At 38.0% G+C, this 24,218-nt stretch overlaps 1 protein-coding gene across 1 annotated transcript; it reads right to left on the reverse strand.

Moving 5' to 3' along the window:
- Positions 1-16,029: 16,029 nt before the first annotated feature.
- Positions 16,030-22,739, reverse strand: LOC131693643 (galectin-4-like). The gene is made up of 5 exons (XM_058981637.1): positions 22,605-22,739; positions 22,091-22,538; positions 21,847-22,020; positions 21,709-21,788; positions 16,030-16,147 (listed from the first exon to the last, which is right to left on the reverse strand). Exons 1-5 carry the CDS (start codon positions 22,629-22,631, stop codon positions 16,049-16,051), a joined length of 828 nt encoding a protein of 275 aa, XP_058837620.1. The 5' UTR covers positions 22,632-22,739; the 3' UTR covers positions 16,030-16,048.
- Between the last annotated feature and the right edge of the window lie 1,479 nt (positions 22,740-24,218).

The following is a 24,218-nucleotide window of genomic DNA, read 5'->3' on the forward strand; positions in this document are numbered from 1 at the left end:
TTCATATAAAGCTGATAAAATAGGGTCAAAAAGTTGATAAAAATCGGGGGTAGATAAAATCGGGTCTCCACTGTATGTTTACGGACAGTTGCCAAAAAATGCAACGCTATACTGAAGGTGAGTTTATATTCGCCTTTTTAAGGAAATTGACAGAAACAAGCGCGACTGTGAGAAATCTGTCAAATTTAGGTATAAAAAGTCGTTCGAAATAAGTGCGTTTTTTATTATCCTTATCCTTATACTTACATGCTGGGGTTTGGATATCAAGCGCCGAGTGGGGATTGCGTAGTATATTTATGCTACGGGGACTCCCTAAGGAATAAGCTGAAACGTCCACACCAATACATTTGCCATCCATGCTTTTGAATCTTGCAACATATTTGTTCGCCCTTTTTATGCAAAACTCACCCAGACTCACCCCCTAGCAAAGCATATCAAAGCCGGACGAATTATGCCAACGTTTCATTGTACAGTTTTACATACCTATCTCTTATTTTCTCTCCCAGTAATCGCTCGGATTCATCCTTGCTCGTTGGCACCGGTTCGGCGTGCTTGTGTTGGTATTGTTCTAGCAGTCATGGTTTCAAAGGATTCACTTTTCGCTACTGCCACGCGGTTCCCATGCCTGTGATGTGCGCATGCTTCTTTTGGACCCAGCTCCGGTTCCATCAGACTAGCGAATGCCTTCGGATTATACTCGTCTTATAATGCTAACCCATGGAGTTGTGAATGGTATTGTTTTTTCCACACCCTATCCCTTTCCTATTATGAATCGCGTTATTATGAATAGAGGCCGTGATCCCTTGCGAAATTCTGCCAGGGTCTTGCGGTTGCTAATAGGTTTGTTCCAGCAAGCTCTCCTTGCTCCCCCGGTTCTCCCGAGTATAAATAGAATTCCCTCCTGGGGTACTGTTATTTGCTACTGGAAGTAGAAAGGAGGTAAAAAGCGAATTTAGGAACTACTTGCACCCTGTTTGCTTCAAATCAATTGCAGTTTCTCCGGGTACTGGAACAAAACGATTGTTTTTCAAGTTTTTACGGTTATCAAGGACTTTGGAAAAGAGTTCCGGGAATTGAGGTTTTTTATTCAAATTATAAGTTTATATAAGAAAATTGAATCACGAGATATGATTGGAATAATTCCTATGCTTGCATGCAATCTCTATTAAACACGTTAGAATGTTTTTATAATTATTCTAATGGGCTATAACATAGACAATTTTTGCTATAGTCTGTAGAAAACTTATGTATAATTAAGTAACAAGCTAATTAGATACTTACCGAGCAAAATCCACCATTAACTGCGCCATTCAAGTGCAAGTGTCCTCAGCATGTTTTGCGTCCATGACCCACCTTTCCCGGCGGCCGCTTCACCCAACGCGGCCTTTGCCATTCCATCCCTTGCCATTGAACTTCCATTCATCTTTGAGTAGTTGAGTCCTGTTCACTTTCCCATTCCTGTTTGACGCCGGGTGTTACGAAACAGCCATCGCTCGGTCGGTCGCTTTTCCCGAACAACAGAAGTGGAAACGGTATTCGTGCAGTGAATGTTACAAATATCAAATGTGACGAGGATCTCAGCTCGAACGTGCCTTGATATGTTTGGGAGGAAAAAAGAGGTGTGTACTCGGCGATGTATTGGTGGGTACCCGAAAATAGACGAAGCGCCATCGAATGACGTAAACACGAAACCGGCAGACATCCGTGCGCGATGCGAAGGACGATTTCGTATAGATATGGGAATACATATATGAGTCGGATATACCTAGGCGAAAAGTAACGATGGTTGCCGGGAAAATGATAATCCTGAATCGTGAATCGATGGCATCGTGGAATTGCGTTTCAGTGATTCAATGTTACGTAAATATATGGATAAGCCAGCATGAATGAATGAATGGATTAAGGTTTTAACCTTGGATTTTAATAGTTTACTGTGGGAAAAAAGACCGATAACGAGAAACGATTGGTAGGGTATTTGATACTTATTTATATACCAGAAGAACAGAAGAACAGAAGAACCGAAGAACAGAAGAACAGAAGAACAGAAGAACAGAAGAATAGAAGAACAGAAGAACAGAAGAACAGAAGAACAGAAGAACAGAAGAACAGAAGAACAGAAGAACAGAAGAACAGAAGAACAGAAGAACAGAAGAACAGAAGAACAGAAGAACAGAAGAACAGAAGAACAGAAGAACAGAAGAACAGAAGAACAGAAGAACAGAAGAACAGAAGAACAGAAGAACAGAAGAACAGAAGAACAGAAGAACAGAAGAACAGAAGAACAGAAGAACAGAAGAACAGAAGAACAGAAGAACAGAAGAACAGAAGAACAGAAGAACAGAAGAACAGAAGAACAGAAGAACAGAAGAACAGAAGAACAGAAGAACAGAAGAACAGAAGAACAGAAGAACAGAAGAACAGAAGAACAGAAGAACAGAAGAACAGAAGAACAGAAGAACAGAAGAACAGAAGAACAGAAGAACAGAAGAACAGAAGAACAGAAGAACAGAAGAACAGAAGAACAGAAGAACAGAAGAACAGAAGAACAGAAGAACAGAAGAACAGAAGAACAGAAGAACAGAAGAACAGAAGAACAGAAGAAAAGAAGAACAGAAGAACAGAAGAACAGAAGAACAGAAGAACAGAAGAACAGAAGAACAGAAGAACAGAAGAACAGAAGAACAGAAGAACAGAAGAACAGAAGAACAGAAGAACAGAAGAACAGAAGAACAGAAGAACAGAAGAACAGAAGAACAGAAGAACAGAAGAACAGAAGAACAGAAGAACAGAAGAACAGAAGAACAGAAGAACAGAAGAACAGAAGAACAGAAGAACAGAAGAACAGAAGAACAGAAGAACAGAAGAACAGAAGAACAGAAGAACAGAAGAACAGAAGAACAGAAGAACAGAAGAACAGAAGAACAGAAGAACAGAAGAACAGAAGAACAGAAGAACAGAAGAACAGAAGAACAGAAGAACAGAAGAACAGAAGAACAGAAGAACAGAAGAACAGAAGAACAGAAGAACAGAAGAACAGAAGAACAGAAGAACAGAAGAACAGAAGAACAGAAGAACAGAAGAACAGAAGAACAGAAGAACAGAAGAACAGAAGAACAGAAGAACAGAAGAACAGAAGAACAGAAGAACAGAAGAACAGAAGAACAGAAGAACAGAAGAACAGAAGAACAGAAGAACAGAAGAACAGAAGAACAGAAGAACAGAAGAACAGAAGAACAGAAGAACAGAAGAACAGAAGAACAGAAGAACAGAAGAACAGAAGAACAGAAGAACAGAAGAACAGAAGAACAGAAGAACAGAAGAACAGAAAAACAGAAGAACAGAAGAACAGAAGAGCAGAAGAGCAGAAGAACAGAAGAACAGAAGAACAGAAGAACAGAAGAACAGAAGAACAGAAGAACAGAAGAACAGAAGAACAGAAGAACAGAAGAACAGAAGAACAGAAGAACAGAAGAACAGAAGAACAGAGGAACAGAAGAACAGAAGAATAGAAGAACAGAAGAATAGAAGAACAGTAGAACAAAAGAACTGAAGGAGACTAGCGTCTTACCTTCTGAACCACCAGACCAATTTTAACCCTTTCATGCCAAACTTAAAAAGGGCTAAAACCAGTTCCTCTCGGAATCACAGGGGTTCAATAAAAAATTAGAATGATTTCAATACCATTATGTAATTAAAGTAAAGAACGTAAATGTTTTCTCTCCAAAAGAATTGCTCTCTGGACCCCTAGAAACGGGTGGCATGTTTCTTTTCGCTCGGGTGCTGTCAGTTCAATCGAAGATGGCGTCGAAACAGCAAGCGTGTTATACGGTTTTACGAAACGCATGGTTATCGTAGAAAAAAGTACACAGTTGACCACTTTCGAGACGAAAATGTACCCTTGAGTACAGTTTACTGGATCTTGGTATCCCTGAGCATGGAGCGGAATGCCAGTAGCAGCCGTTCGTCGAAGATAATGACGAATAAGAAGAAGGAAGCGTTAGAAAGGTTGTTCAACGACAAGGACGGAACAAGTTTGCGTGACGCTGACCGAAAATATCACTGCTCCCATACCTTGATTCACTGAACCCTCCAGATGGAGGACATCATCTGCCGGAAGAAGGCTCGGTCCCCCGAGAACACGGACGAGCAAATAGCGATCGTGAAACCGCAGTGCCGGTGGATGAGGAAGAACTACAGCGGGACGTTGTTCGTGCTGGACGACTGTTTCTTTCCGCTCTCGAAGACTCACATTCCAGAAAATACAAGCTACTATTCCAGCGACAAGTCTCAGAAACCGAGGGAAATTTCGTGACCTTTGTCCGAATACGAGAAGTTGGGTTTGTAGCACCGACGAACCGACGTGCCACGTGGAACAAAAAATGCGTCAAATGTTGTCCTAATTGTTTAAATTAAAATACGTTGTTACACTAGCGGCGTCTGCATAATGGTTCGCGTGGTAGTCTTCGTCGATAACACAACAGTACACAAAAACCAAGGTGTATCGACGTTGTACAAGATATGCTAAAACAAACAAACTTTCTTTTAGCATGTTGAAGATCGTTTTTCCAGCTTTTTACTATCCTATGTATGCACTACTTAACAAAACGGTCCGTTACAAGCAAAAAAAGTAACAGAATAGATACTCTTTCAATGAATTCTGAATACTGTTTTGATGCACACATACGCAACTGAGGGAATTGCACACCTTCTGTAATATCAATATACTTATCGAGAAGCCTGCCCAGATTCAAACATGGCGGAGCGATCTGTAGTAGTTTGACAGTAGTGATCGCTTCATTTCAAAACAATCGTTATTTGTTATGGGACACGTTTCGAATGCCTCTGTCATGTCGGTTCGTCGGTGTTTGTAGGTCCGTTGACATTAAATTTTATCATTTTCTCTTGTATATATCTATATTACCACAGATAACAGACGTTAAGGCTCGATTTGAATCGTGTGTAAATAACGGCTACTGAGATTCCGAATAAATCCGACGTCTGAAACACGTTTGGAAAACGTTTGTAGATGGCGCAGTGATCGATACAATGCAATTAGAGTGCAGCTGTCAAACACGTATAGCAAACAGCTGTGCAGATGGCAATAGTGAAACACCGATTTCCAACGTTCATCAATTTGAAAATTTACACAGGTTTTTGAAGAAATTTTGTTCTAGCCTAAACGTCTGTTATCTGTGATATTACTCTTCAATCAATTTCCATAAAATGTACCTTGTTGACAGTAGAAAATTTTTAGGAACAGAACAAAAATAGTTTCGTTATCGGTGAATTTCAGAAACATCAAATTTTTTGATATTACCCTGATCCTTACGCGTTTTCTGCACTAGAAGTAGTAAATTAAATAATAATTTATTGTTAAATGGAGTTAATATGTGCAATTTAATGATATAAATGAGTAATCGAGATTGAATCTCAACATTACCAATTAATCTAGCCTTCACTATGAGGATCTCGATAAAAACAAACGTAATTTGAGCAATCAAGTATCTTTTTGCTTTATTACGTCCCTGCAAGTCAATGGGTAGAAATTTATCTACAACCACGGTGTACCACTATTGTGTCTCAGAAACTAAACACGTCATTCGTTTCATTCCACTTTCCAACACCGTTCCGAAAACTATCTGACGAGTGCTGTATCGATTTTGTTGGCTATTTTCGGCAAATTTGAGACTAAGAGAAACGAAAGCAATGAAATTGAAAGACGGATAGGTATTCTAGAGCGAATCAGTTATAAACTTAGAACGGAAAACTAGAACTAGGCAGGCTCATATGGGCATGATCGAAAGGAAATGTGAGGAATTTTTTGCCTTCTGCATAGTAGGAGTTGGGCGTTCCACCCAAGTCTACCGCATGGTCTATGGTAGAACATAACTCATCATCATGTTTTACCGCCGACGCCGGCGTCGGCGGTAAAACATGATGATGAGTTATGTTCTACCATAGACCATGCGGTAGACTTGGGTGGAACGCCCAACTCCTACTATGCAGAAGGCAAAAAATTCCTCACATTTCCTTTCGATCATGCCCATATGAGCCTGCCTAGTTCTAGTTTTCCGTTCTAAGTTTATAACTGATTCGCTCTAGAATACCTATCCGTCTTTCAATTTCATTGCTTTCGTTTCTCTTAATCTCAAATTTGCCGAAAATAGCCAACAAAATCGATACAGTAGAACCTTGCGGCAATTAAAACATAGTAACATATCTGACGAGTGGTCGATAATTTCGTTCAAGCTACATTAATTCTGATTTTCGTTGCAATGAATTTTATTGGAGCAGTCATTAAATATCCCTGGGATTTTCTTCAGCTATGAATTGATGGAAAAATGATTGATTGCATAGAAAGCATTTGCGACGCAATATTATTATTTGTTTTTCACATGGCGCCTGCCACTGAACATATTTAGGGTCACGCTTGGTAATGTTGCCCTCTGAATGATATATCTGTAACAACAGAATCACATAAAAAATTTCCTGTCTCCGAAAAGACTAAAAATAACAGTTCTATAATCCATTAGAGAAGCTTAAATCCCTACCCATAGAGGCATACAATTACGCCAGGGACCTTACATACAGTGAAAACCACCTTCATCCCTATCCACCATCCACTCAGAGGTATAGTAGAAAAACATGTCTATTTGATTGAGCTCCATTGCTGCGTCAATGGTGACGCGTGGTGCCACATATTAAAATTACGAGTCTGACAAACATGTGACAAGCCGACAAGGACAGTATAGGCGCTAGCTTTTGGTGCTGATTGTTGCTGCATTGATTTGCGGCCGGTTTCTATGCTATGTGAAGAGGAAGTACTGTACTCGCGTAGGTCAAAATACTAGCAGCTCAATTTCCCGATCATGGCGCTGTCATCTTGTATGGGGAAATAGCCAATGTCAGTGAAATTGAAGTGCAATGACTTGATTAAACACAAGTGTACTGTGTGATGATAAAATGTGCATCGTTTACTCTGAAGCGTTGTTTGTTCCAATCAACTGATGGAGTCATCTACATCTAATTGAATACATAGTTATGGTACCGGGAGGAGCGTGGACGCAAGCTGTTCATTTTTTACACATATATTTTTGAGACTTAACTAAATTTGGGTTTATTTAAATGCTAATGTTTTAGCTAACTTGTGCGTTGTACAAAAACATGATTTATTCTGATATTTATTATACCATTTACCATATACACGATAAGAAATTATTTCGCATAAGAATTTTTTTGATAACTTTATGAAGAGCACAAACTCCAAAAACGATGTGCGATTGTACATTGCGAACGCGGTATCTATTACTCCAAAAATATGCAATACCATTTGCATAAATTTTGTTACCGAGTAATACCGACCAATTCAGCAGTCCAAAGTCCGCAAAAATGCTTGGTTTGGCAGGTCATATGCAACGGTGGACGAAAATCTACAAGTATCATATCTACCGACAATATCATTGAAGATTTATACATCAAAGTATGTTGAGAAACGGTTCCTACCATTCAGCAGAAGCCACGACACTTCCGCTTTGTTTTGACCTTTTTTTGTTAGGGGAAACTTTGCCACTGCGACCACAGTTTCGGGAGTGTCGCGGCTTCTGCTGAATGGTAGGAACTGTTTCTCAACATACTTTAACGTATCGTAATCTTCAATGATATTGTCGGTAGTTTTGACCTTTTGTACGTAACTATGCAAAATCTGTCCTGGAATGGTATAATGTACAATAGGTCAAATACGTGCCGAAACAGCCAATTCGCCAAACAGTCCGGAAATTTGCCCAATTAAAAACGATCTGAACTCTGGGAAAGAGTAAACTACAGAAAATATTAGGTAAATAGGAGTTCTGTTGATGAATTACATAACAAAAGCATATAAAGTGATGATTCCATTTCTTAGTTTAAGTATGCTCAGGGACTGTATTATGTGTTTAGTCAAATGTAATTTAATTTTTTATACCATCCAGAAGCCAGAATAATTGCTTAAAATATTTTTACTCTTTACTAGATAGCTTCCGATGTCATCATCACAGCGGCAAACATTGGATGGGCATAACTTGAGACGTGCCCGGAACCCGTATTGTGTAGGTGGTGAACATTGCTTCGCTATGTTTTAGTCGGTCAATCTATTGACGTCATTCATCGGAGCCAGAAGGCGTATCTGTGCGAAAGCACCGAAAATTGTCTAGGGTAAGTAAAAATCGATTATACCTTCAGAATGTATCGGCGTGTCGGCTTTCCTACCAAAGAGAATAGATTGGGAAAACGAAAAATTTTATGCAAGCTCATTGATTCCACCCACTTTGATCTTATGTTTGAACGGCGTCACAGCTTTCGTTGTCATGCGAGGAGATTGCCTGTGTTCACTAAAGGCACTGACAAATAAAGTATGTGTTATTCATAAGATACGCGAGAAAGCCTGGGTAATCTACAACGATTATCGTCATCGATGTTATAAAATAAAAGGACATCCAGAGAGTAGTATCACTGCCAACACGGGATTTATACTGGTAAAGCGTTGTTATCTTCTCCCTGGATATACTCCCTCCAAGATATAATGCGGTATCACGGATTGGTGCACGTGTGATCATCAGAATTGAAGAATATATCTGTCATATATTCTTTTTTTCCGAAAAATCGTCTTTAATTGTAAAAAAAGCTTACAATTAAAATTTTCCAAAAAAAGATGTGTCAAAGACTAGTTAAATGAATTAGTTTCTAAATTCTAAATTCTAAAAGCTGTGTTTGAAACGATAAAAACAATTTCACCACCTGGGGAGTTGTTATGGGTTTACTTGTCAGCATTCGATCCCAGCACGACGGATGATGAAGTTTCTACGCTTGTGAAAGACTGTCTGGGGGTGGATCTGCAACCGAGAATAGTTCGTCTAGTTCTTAAGGACGAGGATATCTCACCTCTGAGCTTCATCACCTTCAAAGTTGGCGTTACCAAATCATTCAGGGATAAGGCTCTGTCCAAAGACTCTTGGCCGGAGAACATCTACTTCCGTGAATTTGTGACCAATTCAAAAATCCAACGACCTATCATAAGGATTGCGGCGAAGAAGAATCCATCTGGTGGTAGGTAGTAGCGCCAAGCTATCCCGGATAAACTCGTCTGTCTAACTTCGTGTACCTCGGTGAGCGACCTCGGGCTACCTGACGAATCGGTAACCTCTTCTGTGGCAAATCCAAGAAGGATATATGTGCTTCCAAAGCACTTCAAGATGCTGCACGCCCTCAATGCAAATTTCACTTACAGTCTGCTGATGAACATAACTCAATCGACTCTACCGCTGCAGCAAAATTTCAATGTCAAAATGAAAATTTCGAACGCATCGTATCTGTCCGCTCAGCCACTGGACACAACAGCACCGCAGCTTGTTCCCCTTCCGGACAACAGCTCATCCCGCTCTCCCCACTCCATTCGCGGTTATGCTGATCATCGAGCCCGCACTGCCCTTGAACGCAAAAGTGACGTTAGCACCACTTTGGTCAAATTTCTTTTTTTCATATTTCTGAGTTCTCTACAAAAATCCACGTCTTTCAGTGTAATTGTCTTTCAAAAATTATACAAAATGGCGTTTTGAAACGCGAAAACCAAAGTGACGTAAACGCCATTTTTTTTATCAAAGTGACGTACCGGTGCAATATAGCACGGAATGCGTATTTAACAAGGCAAAACAGTTTATTCTTAATCTGTTGTATCATAAGTAATATTGAGGAGCCAGATAAGCACCATTTTGTGATGTAAATGGATAGAGTGGTATTATATTTAGGCTAGGGTGGTATTCAAATTAGCTTTTTAGTACGATCAAATTCCAGCAAATTGTCGATAGAAACTTATTTTTCAACGATTTATATTTTATAAAGAAATCTCCTGTGAAAGTTTGAATATTTCTGTAAAGCAGCGAGCTTAGCCTTTTTCAGCATGGATTTTTGTTACAACAATAATGTACGAACGTCTCTTGGTGGAAACGTTTGCTCAAAATTTTGACCGCAGTTGTTCTATTTCTCATTATTTCGGTGCAGATTTCTAATCTAATTCCAGCCAAACCACCTCCGGAATTTATTAAAGTTTCATAAACCGTATGAATTAAATTGTTCAGATATCCGGTGCAGAATTTATAAGAAATTTCCGAGGCAAATTTAAGCCAGTTTCATTGATTTTTCAAAGTATAGCTTGAAGATTGGTATTAATATAAAATTAACATTAATAAATTGTATATTTAACGGATCTAAATTAATGTTGAAACCATCTGAGTGACGTAGTGGACCCATAATGGGTAAACCATACCTATGCAATGTTTGTACCTGAATACACCTGTTATTTGACACACTGGATCTACTAACAATGCAAACAGATGTAAATTCAACAGATCACACGGGAAAGATTACGACCAACTCCTGAATAATCGTGTGCTCAGAAGACTTCAAATGTTCTTGAATAGTTTATAGACAACCGACATGATTTACAGCACATATTTTAATGTGCTGTGTAACAGAACGTGCATTCACTAAAAAAATTTACCAAAGAAGCGGAATCCGGAATTACCAGGACTAGACGTTAAGTGGGACACTGTATCCAAATGTTTTCAAATATGATTGCATTCTTCACAGATCACAGAATTTGGTGTGCCGCATGGCAGGAATAATTACTGGAATTGTTTGGCGCGAACTTCCGTATTCCGGAATCTTTAATAAAGTGTCCCGAGTTGACTTTGAAATTGCATTGTCCACAATTTATAGGGTTGATGTCGATGCCGCATGACAGAAATGTTTAACAAAAATATTTCATCCGAAAAACCGGATTTCGGAATAACCGGAATCGATTAGAAAGTGTTCCTGTGCGCCCAAATGACTTCAAATAGTATTGTTCGTATAAAATTGAGCTGGTGTACTTTGATGTCGCGTGACAGGGATATTCACTTAAAACTTCGTCCGATGAGAAGGAATCCGGAATCCCCGGAATAACTCGTAAAGTTTCCCCGTGTGTCCGTATGACTTTACATGTTTGCATTGTTCATAGATCATCGTTCAAGTGCCGCATGGCAGGTATTTTCAAGTACAATTGTTTCACAGATATATTCACTAGATCCTCCAGCCCAGAACCGCTTCCGCGTTGCCTGAAAAGGCCTACATGATACCAAATCGAATTCATAGTGCTCATATGCACGATAATATATTCGATACATTTTCTAATAATGCCAGACTTGCAGCTAAGCTTTGGAAAATTAATGAAAATGCACTAAATGGCCCTCGTACATAACCCACGGAACATCCGCATAAATCCAAAACCGAACATCTGGCCAGACAGCCACATACAGCCAAGGAAACTTGAATGAATTAATGATCATTTGCAGGTAATTCAATTCAGTTGGAACGGTTGAAGATACACAATACGCTTTACCCTACACTATTGGTTTGTATACGTACGTCAGAATTGCATAAAAACAGTGAAATGAAAAGTGACGAAACACAAAAATTGGTTTCCTGACAAAAATTCCGTTTGGCGCTAACGTCACAATTGTATAAAAGGGCAGCGCAGTCCTGAAAATTGGTATGCAGCACGACACCTCTCATATTACACTGCACGCAAACGAAAAACTACCTAAAATTGAGTTCTTTTGACTCAATCTCGGGGTATCGTGGAGGCAGGTAAAATTAGGTAAACCGTGTTGAAGGTAGTTTCCATTTAACCACGGTAAAAATTACAACTCATTGATAGGTTTTTTATACTCAAGTTTAAGTTGAATTTACCTAATTTTGAGTATACCCTTGAGTATACAAACAACTCAAAAGTACTTAGCTCCACGGAAGACCTCGACTGAGTCGAATCCCTCGTTTTGTTTTTGACAACACTAATAAGTGCGAAAGCGACGCACAACCCAAAAGTAAGTTAAAAGGACTTATTCTGGAGGATGTTTTATTTAACCGTGTGTTGTTTGTGGATCTACGATCAGAACGCGAGAGGGCTTAATACAAAAATTGACGACGTGTATTTAGCTGCTGTGGACGGTAACTACGATGTCTGCGCCTTCACCGAAACGTGGCTTGATGCGAGGATAACATCGGGGCAGCTTTTCGGCGATGCTTACACCGTATACCGTGCGGACCTAAATAGTGGTTATAGCATTCGCGGTCGTGGAGGAGGAGTTTTGATTGCTGTTTCCACCGCATTTGCCCCATGTGAGATTGATATAGGTAGTTTAACCAGTGTTGAGGCTGTTTGGGTTAGAATTCCAACTCCATCGAGGAACTTTTATATTAGTGCTGTCTATATTCCTCCTGAAAAGCGACTCGACTGCAACTCACATGGATGCTGTGAATGACGCTTCTTCACAAGCTAGCGCGGACGGCGTGATGATTGTCCTTGGTGATTTCAATCAGCCAGGGCTCAATCGGGTGCCGTTACGACACGGATACGCATACCCAGACCCGATGGCTTCGACAACCAACATCGCCAGTCGTATGCTACTGGACAGATTTGCTTTCAACGGACTAAGTCAAGTAAGCATGCTTCCCAACCACCAGTCACGCTTTCTGGATGTCGTCTTTATCAGTAAGACTATTATCAGGCACGTAGCCAGAGGGGGGGGGGGGGGCTAGGGGGCTAAAGCCCCTCCCGAAATTTTTCAAAAATGAATTTCGAAAACCGGCGATGTTTAACAAAATTTGTTGCTCATTTGGTTTGAACAAATCTTTGAGAAAAAGTTGAAGAAGGCTATTTCTAACCACCAAAGGCAATGGTCACGTAATTCAGTCACTTTATGCTTTTGCTCGAGCCAGTGCGACGCGAACGATAAAAATAGTAACTTTTATATTGTGTGTCTTGCCTAAAGAATAAAAGAAACTGTTACTATAATTGTTGCTGTAGTAATCTGTCGAGAAGCAAGAAGTGGTGCTCCAGCCAAATACGGTGATTATAAAATTATTGATGATTAGGACCGAGTATTCATAATGTGGAACATTTCCTGAAGGTGTAAATGGAGGTTGGACTTTCGGAAGCGAGTTCTACCATGTCAGGCATTTAGCGCTCAACAAATTAGCCCAGATGAAACCATTCATTTCGAACAACTTAAAACACATGGTTGAAAGTGACAATGCTATAATTAAGATCCTCCTATATATGGACGATGAGAACATCAATGTTCCGCTACAAGATCGGATATCGCTTACTCGCAGATTAATGTCATATTTGGGAGAAATGGAATCCATTCGGAAGGATAATTATTGAGAGCGAGAAGCAAGGAACAAATCAGACATTCGCAAACATAAAGTCAAAATTGACGAATTGACATAAAGTTTTGCAAAAGTTTCACAGGAAACGGATAATTTGCTGTGATTTGAAAACAGACAACTCTAAAAGAAAGCCTCTTTTGAAAATTAGATGTAAGTGCGATGTGTTCTCTTCCATGTGTCGGAAGCAAGTGATGCTGAAATTATTAAGCTCACTTGTGTTTATAGTTTCTAGTTATTTTGGTGGTGATATATTTACCTAATTTTACGTAAATTAGAAGCATTCAGAATCAGTGCTAAGTAATTTTCTTTCGATTAGTGAACAAGTTCTGAGCAGTTTCGCTCAGTAGATTAAATTCTGGGTAGTTTTCATTAGTAGATTAAATCATTGAAATATATATTTTACATTGTCCAAAAACCCATGAAATCCGAAATAATACCTTCAAATGTTCAAATATAATATTTACTTAATCTAGGTAATCTTCTCAAGTTCCAACGGTTTTGCAAAATTCTGAACGTCAATGAGCTAATGAACTTATTCTTGCATTGTAGTGGAATCAGTAGTTTTTTGCACTCACTTTACATTTTGACTTTTACTATAGTTTCAGGGATCTAGGAAAATCAGTCTACGATATTTTTAATTCATAAGTCCAATGATATGAAAGTATCTAAAAATAATCTACTTAAATAAATAAATAGATAGTTATTCTCAGTTGCCTGATAATATTGTCGAAGATAGCGTTTAACCCATTCCCCACGAGAGTCAAATGAAAAAACATGTGTTTTTCTCAGGATTATAATTACGCATACTTCGGATGAAGTCACAGAACAAGTAATAGTAGCCTGATCATGAAAATAGGAGTTGAAGTTCACTTTGTTCGGACATTCTTTGCAACGATAAACTTGGATTTCACACTGATATATTCCTATCCATGGAGACAACCTTGACGTTGGTTTCGTTCTCCTGTTTAGCAAATGCGTGTAAAGTTTCGTTAGGCGGGTTTTTGGATATTTTTGTACTCATTCCAATTTAGCGTCTTCTACACCTTGTAAACGTGTAGTCTAGAATGCGTAGCATTTTCAATCAGCCCTAAATACTTTGATCTCTTGATGAATCTTGAGAGAAATTTCTAACTTATAAACTAATAATAATCAAATTTAATTCGTCGATGCACTATAGCTTTTCTTGTAACAGACAACATATTTTTAGGGTTTTTAGTGTCTATTGTCTTAGTTATGGAATTGTTTTCACTAAGAACATTTCATAATTACATTCAGTTTACTGTGACTATCTCAAGTCATCAGAATTTATACATTTATGCAATAATTTTCAAGCCCCTCCCGAAACAAAATCCTGGCTACGGGCCTGACTATTATACCTGTATGTTCCGTCAATGAAGCATCCAGCGTGATTGTTGCACCACTCCACAACTCTGACCTCAGTGCCTAAATGTCAGTCTCCTAGCAAGCCGCCCTGGTCAAACAGCACTCTTCGAAAGTTAAAATGTACTCGAGCTAAATCATTCCATATCGGTGTCAACTGTCCGGCAGACGCGCTAGTACAAAGAGTGTGCGCCACTCAGAAAAACAAGCGAAAGCGTCTTTGAACTCCGCCGCCTGTAATGATAAAAAATACCTTTAAACATTGTTAACGCGAAAAATCATGAACAAAAAATTTATAAGCAAAAATAAGAATTGAAGGAGTTCGTCATCATAGAAAATATCTCATAACTCAATTACTGTGAGCGACAGAGACAACATGTCTTCTGCAAAGATACTTTCCTGTACAACTTTGTCGAAGTCTGCCAAGCGCTATCTCTTTCGGTTCAAAAGTTAAATTTTCTGTAGCCTACTATGATCAACACTTGTCAAAAATAATATTGCCAAAAGATGACGCTGTTTACACACACAAATATTGTAGACTATGTGAAATCGCTAATATGAATAGATTTGAGTCCAATCAATTAAGGACCTTAAAACGCTATTTTCAGCCACTGTGGTATGTAATGTTTCTTTAATGTTATTCAATGTTTTATTTGCCATCAGTACGGTAAATCATTATGAGAAAACTCTAATTAAATAAACAATTTTCAACTATTGGGTTTTTTTAAGATTGAAACAAACAATAAAAATATAATTAGAATTTGAGCATTTGAGCAGAAAAATGTTAATCTGATTTGAATAACAGCCATTTTGAAAGTTGATAATGTTTAATTTATTCTACGAACAGCGAGCTATTCTCCATTACTCAAGGATGTTGCGGGTGGGTAGGATAAATTACCAAAAGGGTGACACAGTTGCATTCACTTCTGACATCTACATGTACTTATAACACTATTCAAGAACTCTAGACATGTATTTTGTAGAATATTTGTTTCATTTTACGGATTAACTGAAACAATACCACTGTATTCATACTTTGTGGGCGTCGGCGTTGATTTTCCTTCTAACCCTTCCTTGGCACGATAAGACATGTTTCAGTGGGCACTATAATCACAATTGCAAAATGAATGAAAAACCCATCACGGTTACATCATAATATCGAGCGAGGAGCTGTCTCATAAAATCTAATTAAATGAAATACCCTCATCACACTTTTATTCATACTGCACCGTTATAATATGCGCGACCACACAATGACAGATTTATACGATTTGGAGCATGTAAGCACGAACAAAAAAAAGTTTGCAAAGAATTATTTTTTATTTGAGTAAATCTAGCAGCTAACGTTAAATTTTATTTTATTATATAATACATAATACTTGTTTATTTGTGGTAAGTTATCATAAAGCCGGGTCGGTGTCACAAATTACAATCGCAATCGTTTTGACAGTAAGTAAACTCCGAAACCACCAGCCAGTGCAAGTGCGATGAGTTTAAGAGCTTTGAACAGGATACAGCAGATTTTCTGAAAAGGTAAAATATTCATTAGGGATATATTGGTACTATACTTATTGCATGTGGATGTAGTTTGTTGAAACATTATTCCAACATTAGTTGAAATCAACTATATATATTTATTACGTTAAGAAAGCCGATTTGGAAGTTTTTTTTGATTTATAACTTTCCTATCCATCCAAAGTATTCATCTATAAATATTGTCAGGGTCGCCATAGCTCTATCCCCTAATCGTAATAGTAAAAACCTATTTTAATCGACCTAGTGACCTAGAACTGCAAATTTAAGTTGTTTGAGAGACATTTTAGCGAAATTTTTACTTTTTTTGCTTTCATCGGAGTATCGATTTGAATCGCAATTTGCTATGTGATTGCACGCCACAACCCGTAACTCCGGAACCGGAAGGATCGGGATGAACTTTAATAGCCATTAACGGGGGCGTAACACCTTTTATTTGAGACTAAGTTTGGTTGAACCGGTCTAACCATCTCCGAGAAACCGATGTGACTGTTATTCTGAATTTAGATACTTCCGCCGGGGCTTCCGGAACCGGTGATGGTGGTCAATACGGTTAAAGAGACTATGAATGGCAAATACTACAAATCGAAGCAGTTGTGGTCACATTTTGGAAAAAATTTCACCTATATACATTCATTGCCGAATTTATTTATTTTCGTGACATTTTTGGTCACACACACAGACGCACATACACACACATACATACACACATATACATACACACAGACATTTGCCGAACTCGACGAACTCAATCGAGTGGCATATGTCACTCGGCCTTCCGGGCCTCCGTTAAACAGTCGGTTTTCAGAAAGGTATTGCGATACCTTTCTATTGAGAAAGGCAAAAAATATTTAGATCGTGAAGATGACATTTCATTGCGTAAGTGTCTTTATAATAGTTTCTCAATTTCGACGTAAGTTGCTATTAGGGTGATCATAAAAAATACTGATATTTTATTTCCCTTTTTACCTTTATAACGGCTAACTGCCTACTATAAAGTTGTAGAACACATTTTAGTCAATTTTGCAAAAGAAATGAGAGCTTCATCGTTCATACTTTTCATTCCACAAGAATTTCAAACGTAAGCTTTAGGGTGTTGCTAAAAACGGCTTTATGCATATGACTTCAGTAGTTATTACACACAAGCTCCCATTGGACGACTTTCAGGCTGAACTATTTTCGTTTCAAATAGGGTACATATTTAACATAAAATACCGTTACAAACAATCAAATATTATACTTTTCCGTATAGATTACCAAGCATGACAATGACGAATTTTTTTATCTACGATATTTATTCAAAATAAAATCAATTTTTTTGTAGGAAACGCTTATAACTTTTAGCGAAAGAAGTTTCGGTCTTTCGAAACAAATTGTCCATTGAAATTTCAAAATATCCTTATTTCTAAAACTATTTAATGAAAAAGCGAAATCGCAAAAGCTTTAAAACCATTTTCTAAGAAACACTAGTTATTTTTTGGAATTTTTCTTGTGAAAATCTAAAGTAGAAAAAGATTTTAAAATAAAATTTTCTTCAATTTTCTGAAAGAATGCTAACTTATTTGCTAACATGGCTTTTAGATAATTTTCGGAGTTTTTGAAAACGATCATTTTCTTCTCACGCATGACTAACTCCAGCTTCTATAATCGAAAATATATAAGTACTTTCACTTTAAAAAAAATGATGTCTTCATTGCAATGTTTTCTTAAATTATGTCTCGAATCATGAGCTTATATGTAGTTGACAAAAATTATCTCGTCACTGTTGCGCTACTTTTTTACAAACGCCATTTAGCACATTTCGAGAAAAACGAATTTTTAAGTTTGATATAAAATATCTTAAAACTTATAAATAGTAGTAATTCAGAGAAATCAATTGATGCTTCTATCTGTACGGTATTAGCCTCTAAAGTCTCAAGCTGATAAAAAAGGGACATTGATAAAATCGGGACATATATTTTTCTGTCGTTTTAAATAAACCGAAGCTCTTAAAATATTCTTCTTTGGTCCTTAGATATAACCTCGCAACCTTTTCTGATTATTTACTTTAAGTCCCCTTTAAGGGGGTCTGAGAGTGCAAAATTCAACAAAAAATTAATATTTATATTTTTGCATTTTTAGGAAGAAGAAATATGAAGAAATATATGCCCAAGAAAGAATTTACTAGAATTCAACTTGGTTCGTCTGCTAGAGCCCATCAAACTACCAACTATCAATTTTCATATGAAGCTAATAAAATCGGGGGCTGATAAAATCGGGACTCTACTGTAAAGAGTTTTTTATTAAAAATTTAAACAAAAGTCGCACTAAAGCGTGCAATAGGTGTGTATTGATGACAAAATTTGTATGACGTGTCACAACCGTACATGGAAAATTTTCCATACAAAATAAGCATCAATTATTAACTTTAATAGATATCTTCGGCTTAATTTGGTCTAGAACCAATCAACGAGACGCATTAGGTTGAAGAGTGCGGTCACACAGCAAATTCCCATATAAACTGGTACCACCATCATGTCCAAATTTGACTAATGACTAATGATCAATCAAAGCAGCTTTGACCACATTGGCCACCTATAACGGTTCACGATGCCATCGGGGAACTCGCCAAGTTCCTAAGCTAATATCACTTCTATTCCCCAGCGAATTCTTGACTGTTTTTTCGAACTTGATTTTAAATGAAAGATAGACTAATCCCATAGACTGCTATTGAATTTCATTCGGTTCTGACTTTTGGTTCCGAAGTTACTGGGTGGTTAGTATGGTCACTTTGGAATTTCTCATATAAACCGTTACAATCGTAATACCTCATAGGCTAAAAACCTATTGAAATAATCACCAAATTACTTCGATTCGCGGGTCTAGATCACTGATTGTCAATTGAACATTCTTTAAATATATTGCCCACAATCGACAAATCCGGAAGTTTCGGATACCGGGCACATTCCACAATTAAAGTCACATCGGTTGCTCGGTGTTGACTGAACCGATTTTCTCAAACCAAGTCTCAAATGGAAGGCATAATATGCAGTTGAGTGCTGCATTACTTTAATTTGCGGGTCTAGGTCACTAATGATCAATCAAAGTATCTTTGACCACATTGGCCATATATGGTCGTTCTTGATGCCCCTGGCAAACTCACCAAGTTCCTGAGCTAGTGTCACACCTATTTCCCAGCAAACTCATAACCAATTTTTACAAAACTTAATTTCATATGAAAGAAATAATAATCCCATTGACTGCTATTGAATTTCATTCAGTTCTGACGTTTGGTTCCGGAGTTACAGGTTGGTTATTGCGGTCACATGGGAATTTCTTATATAAATCGGTATATTCGTAACACCTTGGTTAAAAATATATTGAAATGAATATCAAATTACTTCGATTCGCAATTTTAGATGAATGATGGCGAATAAAAAATTCTTTGTATGTATTGTCCACTATCGATAATTCCGGAAGTTCTGGGTTCCGGGCATATTCCAGAACTAAAACCACTTCTGTGATGACTGCACCAATTTTCACTAAGCTAGTCTCAATTGGAAGGTATAATATGAAGCTGGTTGTTGCATCCCACATCCACCGCTCATCCCCTTTCTTCTCACCCCCCTTCCTCACTCTATCATCCCCCTCTCAGACAAACCTTGCATCTGCATTCCCTTCATTCACCCCGTATTCCAAAATAAGTTAGGTGGTTCCCGACGCCACCTCGCATTTCAAAATATGTTAGCATTAAGACTGTTTGTTTCAAGAGTGTCAGCGTCGACATGTTGCTTATCCATTTCGTGACAGTCGTGCTCTTATATATGCCTACCAAGTGTAATAAGAATGTAATAGACAATGTTATATTGAACGTAACCAGCTATTAAATTTAAATCAAAGTTTGGATAAATGAGAAAGGCACAATTGCACCGCTAGGTGGATTAAAACAGGTTTTTCTTTACAGTATAGCCAAATATGCAATTTTTCCAAATTAAAACTCAAACTACATTTTTCTCGCAACACATATATTTTTATTTTTAAATTATTTGTGCCATTTATTCCTCAGGGATTTTTTTACACATAAAAACCTTTTTTAATCCACCTAGTGGTGTAATTGTGCCTTTCTCATTTGTCCAAACTACGATTCCATGGCTAATTATGTTCAATATAATGGTGGAAATGTATATTACATATTCAGTATGATTTTCACATACTTACAATGGATCGACAGCCACAATTTTGAGATACTGTGTCGACACTGAAACATCGCTTGAAACCAGCGGCGAATCAAGGAGGATTCGGACCCTGCCGACAATTTTCAACTTGTTAAGAAATTTTAAACTAGTTATGATTTTAAAGTAGCAACCCCTCACTGCATACGCCTACCTAAGCCAATATAATTCAAAAAGCCGGGATTAGGTTGACGATTTTTAGAGTGATTGCATAACCTATACGAGAAAGGCAAAAATGTGCCGGTCCAAAGAGCCAATTTTCGTCAAAAAATTTTTTTCGAGGTTACATCAAATCTCAACGTTTTATGCATTTTAAAGTCATTTGGCATCAAAAATGCAAATTCGATTTTGAAATTTTACCTTACTACCCCCTTTGAGAATTTTTGGTTTCAATTTATATGGGAATTTGCTGTGTGGTTGCACTCTTCAACCCGTAACTCCGGAACCGGAAATCCAATCAATGAAAAATAGACAATAAAATTCAATGGCAGACGATGGGAAGGTATTACCTTTCATTTGAGACTAAGTTTGTGCATATCGGTCTGGCCATCTCTGAGAATTTTCAAATTCTGCTCGAAAAGAACAGCTGGGAAAAAGTTGTTTCAAATCTCAAATCACTTTTCTTGGGTTTTTTACACAAAAGATGGCCGAATTTTTCGTGAAAGATAGCAATTTTTATTTCAAACAAATAAAAGTCACTCTTAATTGAAAAATTATCTCAAAAACTCATCGTAGGGGTTAGGTATTTTTTACCTGCCTTTTTTCAGTGAAATACACTGAAAAAAAATCAGTTTGGTCAAGAAAAAGTTTTTTTCGAATAGCTTTTTTTCCTTGAAAGAGCCCAATTTGATTTTTTTACGGTAGGCAGGGAACATAATTACCTATCTTGGAACAAAATTTTATTCAAATCAAAGATGGGGTTTTTGTAAATCGACTTTAAATTTTTAATATCGATTTTTTTCATTGTAGGAGTCGATGAAGAATTTTTTCAATATTTTTATTCAAAAATTCAACTAATTTTGTGAAATTCACTCCTACAACATTTTTTGTATGATTTGCCATTTTTGGACTATAGTCATTTGAAAAAAATTGCTAAAAAAAGTATGAACCTTTTCTAAAGACAGTATAGATCGTTTTGGAAAAACAAAGTATGCAAAGTGGCTTTTTGTGATAAAGTCTTCATTAAAATATGAGAGGGTGCTGCCAATTCTGAACACGATTTAGCGCGAAATTCGTCTAAATTGTCCCACTCTAAATATTTTCCATATCTATAAAATTAAAAAACAATGCGATCGATATCAAGCACAAAAACAATGTTCATGCCAACGCACGATCTACTTACCCAAAGCACAGTAACCAGAATTTTATACTGCATCGTGGCTCCACTGTCGAAGTTTTTGGGTATGGCAGTGGGCAAATTCACTAAAAAATGCAATCGTAGCTCAACAGCACTCAATAATAAAAACCTCACAAAACATACTTAGCAAAGGTTGCTGGATAAACATGGCCGGATTGAAGAATGTAGCTTGGCCGGATTGCGGGTACAGTGGTGGTGATGGTGCAAAATATTGCATATTTCCGTGAGGCCATGCCGGAAAGTGGAACGCCATCGGAGGTGCACTTGCAGAAGCAGCTTGGCTGAACACTGGAGCACCTTGAATGTGAAAGGAGATTGTTGATGAAGAACGTTTCTTTCTTTGATTTATCTTTAATCGGCAACCTACTTGGAAGCACACTGATCACTTTAGGGACTGAGTTCCAATTTGCAAAGTTCACTGCACGAATCACACAACCACCGGTAATAAAAATGTAGCGGGCCATTTGCACCGGACACCGGTAATTGAACTTGGCGAATGAACTGTCATTAATGTCGATGCAGAATCCTGCTGCTTCAGCTGAGATAATTAGTTCAAATTCGTCATCGAAATTGATGGGACTGTTAGCCGAGCGTTCTTCCTGTCCCCACTTTCCCTCGCAATAGCTGTTACTGAGAATTTCTCTGGTGCTCGGTAGAATATTCAAATGCAAAACAACATCGTCCATCGGGCTCAACGAATCCCCGGTTTGTAGCTGAATCCGACAATCTCCGTTCGGTCGGTTGACGACCCCTCGAATACGAACACGATTCCCAGGCTGCATATCAGCTGGAAGTTTCCCCATGAAGGGAAGTGCCTTTATAGGGAAAAGAACGTCACTACTGGTAAAATACGGTTGATAAACACGTGAGCGATTACTTACTGGCAACAACACCTGATTCAAAGGCATAATAAATATTGCACCGATCAGCCGTTATCGATGTTAACTGGTACGAACCACACTCAGCAATAATGCTAGATGGGCAGAGTTCTTTCCAACGAAGTCAACCGATTCATCGTGCAAAACTGGATATTCGAAAGTGTGGCATTGAAACAAACATGTTGTAAATTGCGCAAGAACGACACTCCAAAAGAGCAGCCCGCGCACGCATAGGTAATGAAGGAGCGCTCTGCGGCGATGCCGACTCTCTTCGTTGGCCTGTCCGTCTCGCGATAGTGCTGTTGATGTTGTAAAATCAAATCAGCATCTGAGTGGTCAGCTATTTGGTAGTAAACGAGTATTTGTATTGACAGCATCACGAGCTACTACTGTTCTAAAAGCGAGCTCAAACTGGCGGTTTTTTTTCATTTCGGCCGGGTCCATGCAGTTTATCAGTTGACAAATTATGCAGGACCAATGGTCAATAAAATTTAGTTTGAACTGTGTAGGATGGAGACCTTGCAAATTTTGAGTTTCAATGTCAGCCGTCATTGGGAAGCATCGGCCTAAATCAGATGGATTAACTTACGGATATGGTAGCGAACAAGCTTGCGGGTAAGCAAGATGTGGGTGGATGTCACGTGCTTAGCATTTTGGCATACAGCGATTGATCCCCAAACTTATTAAGCTGATTTCGAAATTATTTTGACACGCTCCATTTTTATACTTAGCTTTATGAACCCATTATTGCTCCGTTGTTGTGGGAGATTCATCTTTGTTCTACTGGAGGTGGTGCATTAGTATCAACTAGTCGCAGCTTAAAAGCATGAATTGTTGAGAATACTTGCTGGGATTGCCTCGAGCAGGTCTGGTCGATAGTCGAGCTTGGTGACCATAGATTGTACTATTGTTTATTTATTTAATTGCAGGCTTTAACCGACTCGGTCGTTCGCCTGTTAGAAAAATGTAGTTTACATGCCATGTGTTTTACAGATGGAATCTGAATTACAAAATGAGTTAATATTACACTGTAACTTCCATTTACGAATCAAACCGGGGGTTCGAAAATTGAATTAGTTTGTACAAAAAATGTTCGTTATTTGGGATTTAGTTCGTAAAAAAAGTTTGCTTCACATTCTTATTAAAATTCGTTTGTTGACCCTAATAATATGGGTATTTTTGGAGCGGGCTTGAGCAGATTATGAAAATGGACAACCTTTTTGAAATCCAAGATGGCGACTTCCGTTTGAGCAATATTCACGATAACTCTAAGAATATGGAAATTTAAACCGAAAATCGCCATCTTAGGTTTCAAAATAGCTTCAGATATCGATTTCCGTCATGTACTAGTCAACCCCGTTCCTAAAATACCATTATTGTTGAGGTTATAGAGAATTTTTCGAAACCGGAAGTCACCATCTTGGATTACAAAATGGCTCAAGACTTCGATTCCCGTCATGCATTCATCAATCCGATTCCAAAAATATCCATATTGTTGAGGTTATGAAGAATTTATCGAATACGGAAGTCGCCATATTGAAATACAAAATAGCTCGACATCGATTTGCATCATGCACTCGTCAACCCCATTCCAAAAGTTTTAGACTAAATATCAAA

Source organism: Topomyia yanbarensis, chromosome 3 (genome assembly GCF_030247195.1).
Source record: "Topomyia yanbarensis strain Yona2022 chromosome 3, ASM3024719v1, whole genome shotgun sequence".
Lineage (NCBI taxonomy): Eukaryota > Metazoa > Arthropoda > Insecta > Diptera > Culicidae > Topomyia > Topomyia yanbarensis.

Bases quoted from the DNA above. Each gene is read 5' to 3' on its own strand.
- LOC131693643 (XM_058981637.1), bottom strand. From the start codon at position 22,631: ATGCCTTTGAATCAGGTGTTGTTGCCA. The intron at 22,539-22,604 runs GTAAGTAATCGC...TTCCCTATAAAG, and splicing joins TGAATCAGGTGTTGTTGCCA to GCACTTCCCTTCATGGGGAA. The intron at 21,789-21,846 runs GTATGTTTTGTG...TGCATTTTTTAG, and splicing joins TATCCAGCAACCTTTGCTAA to TGAATTTGCCCACTGCCATA.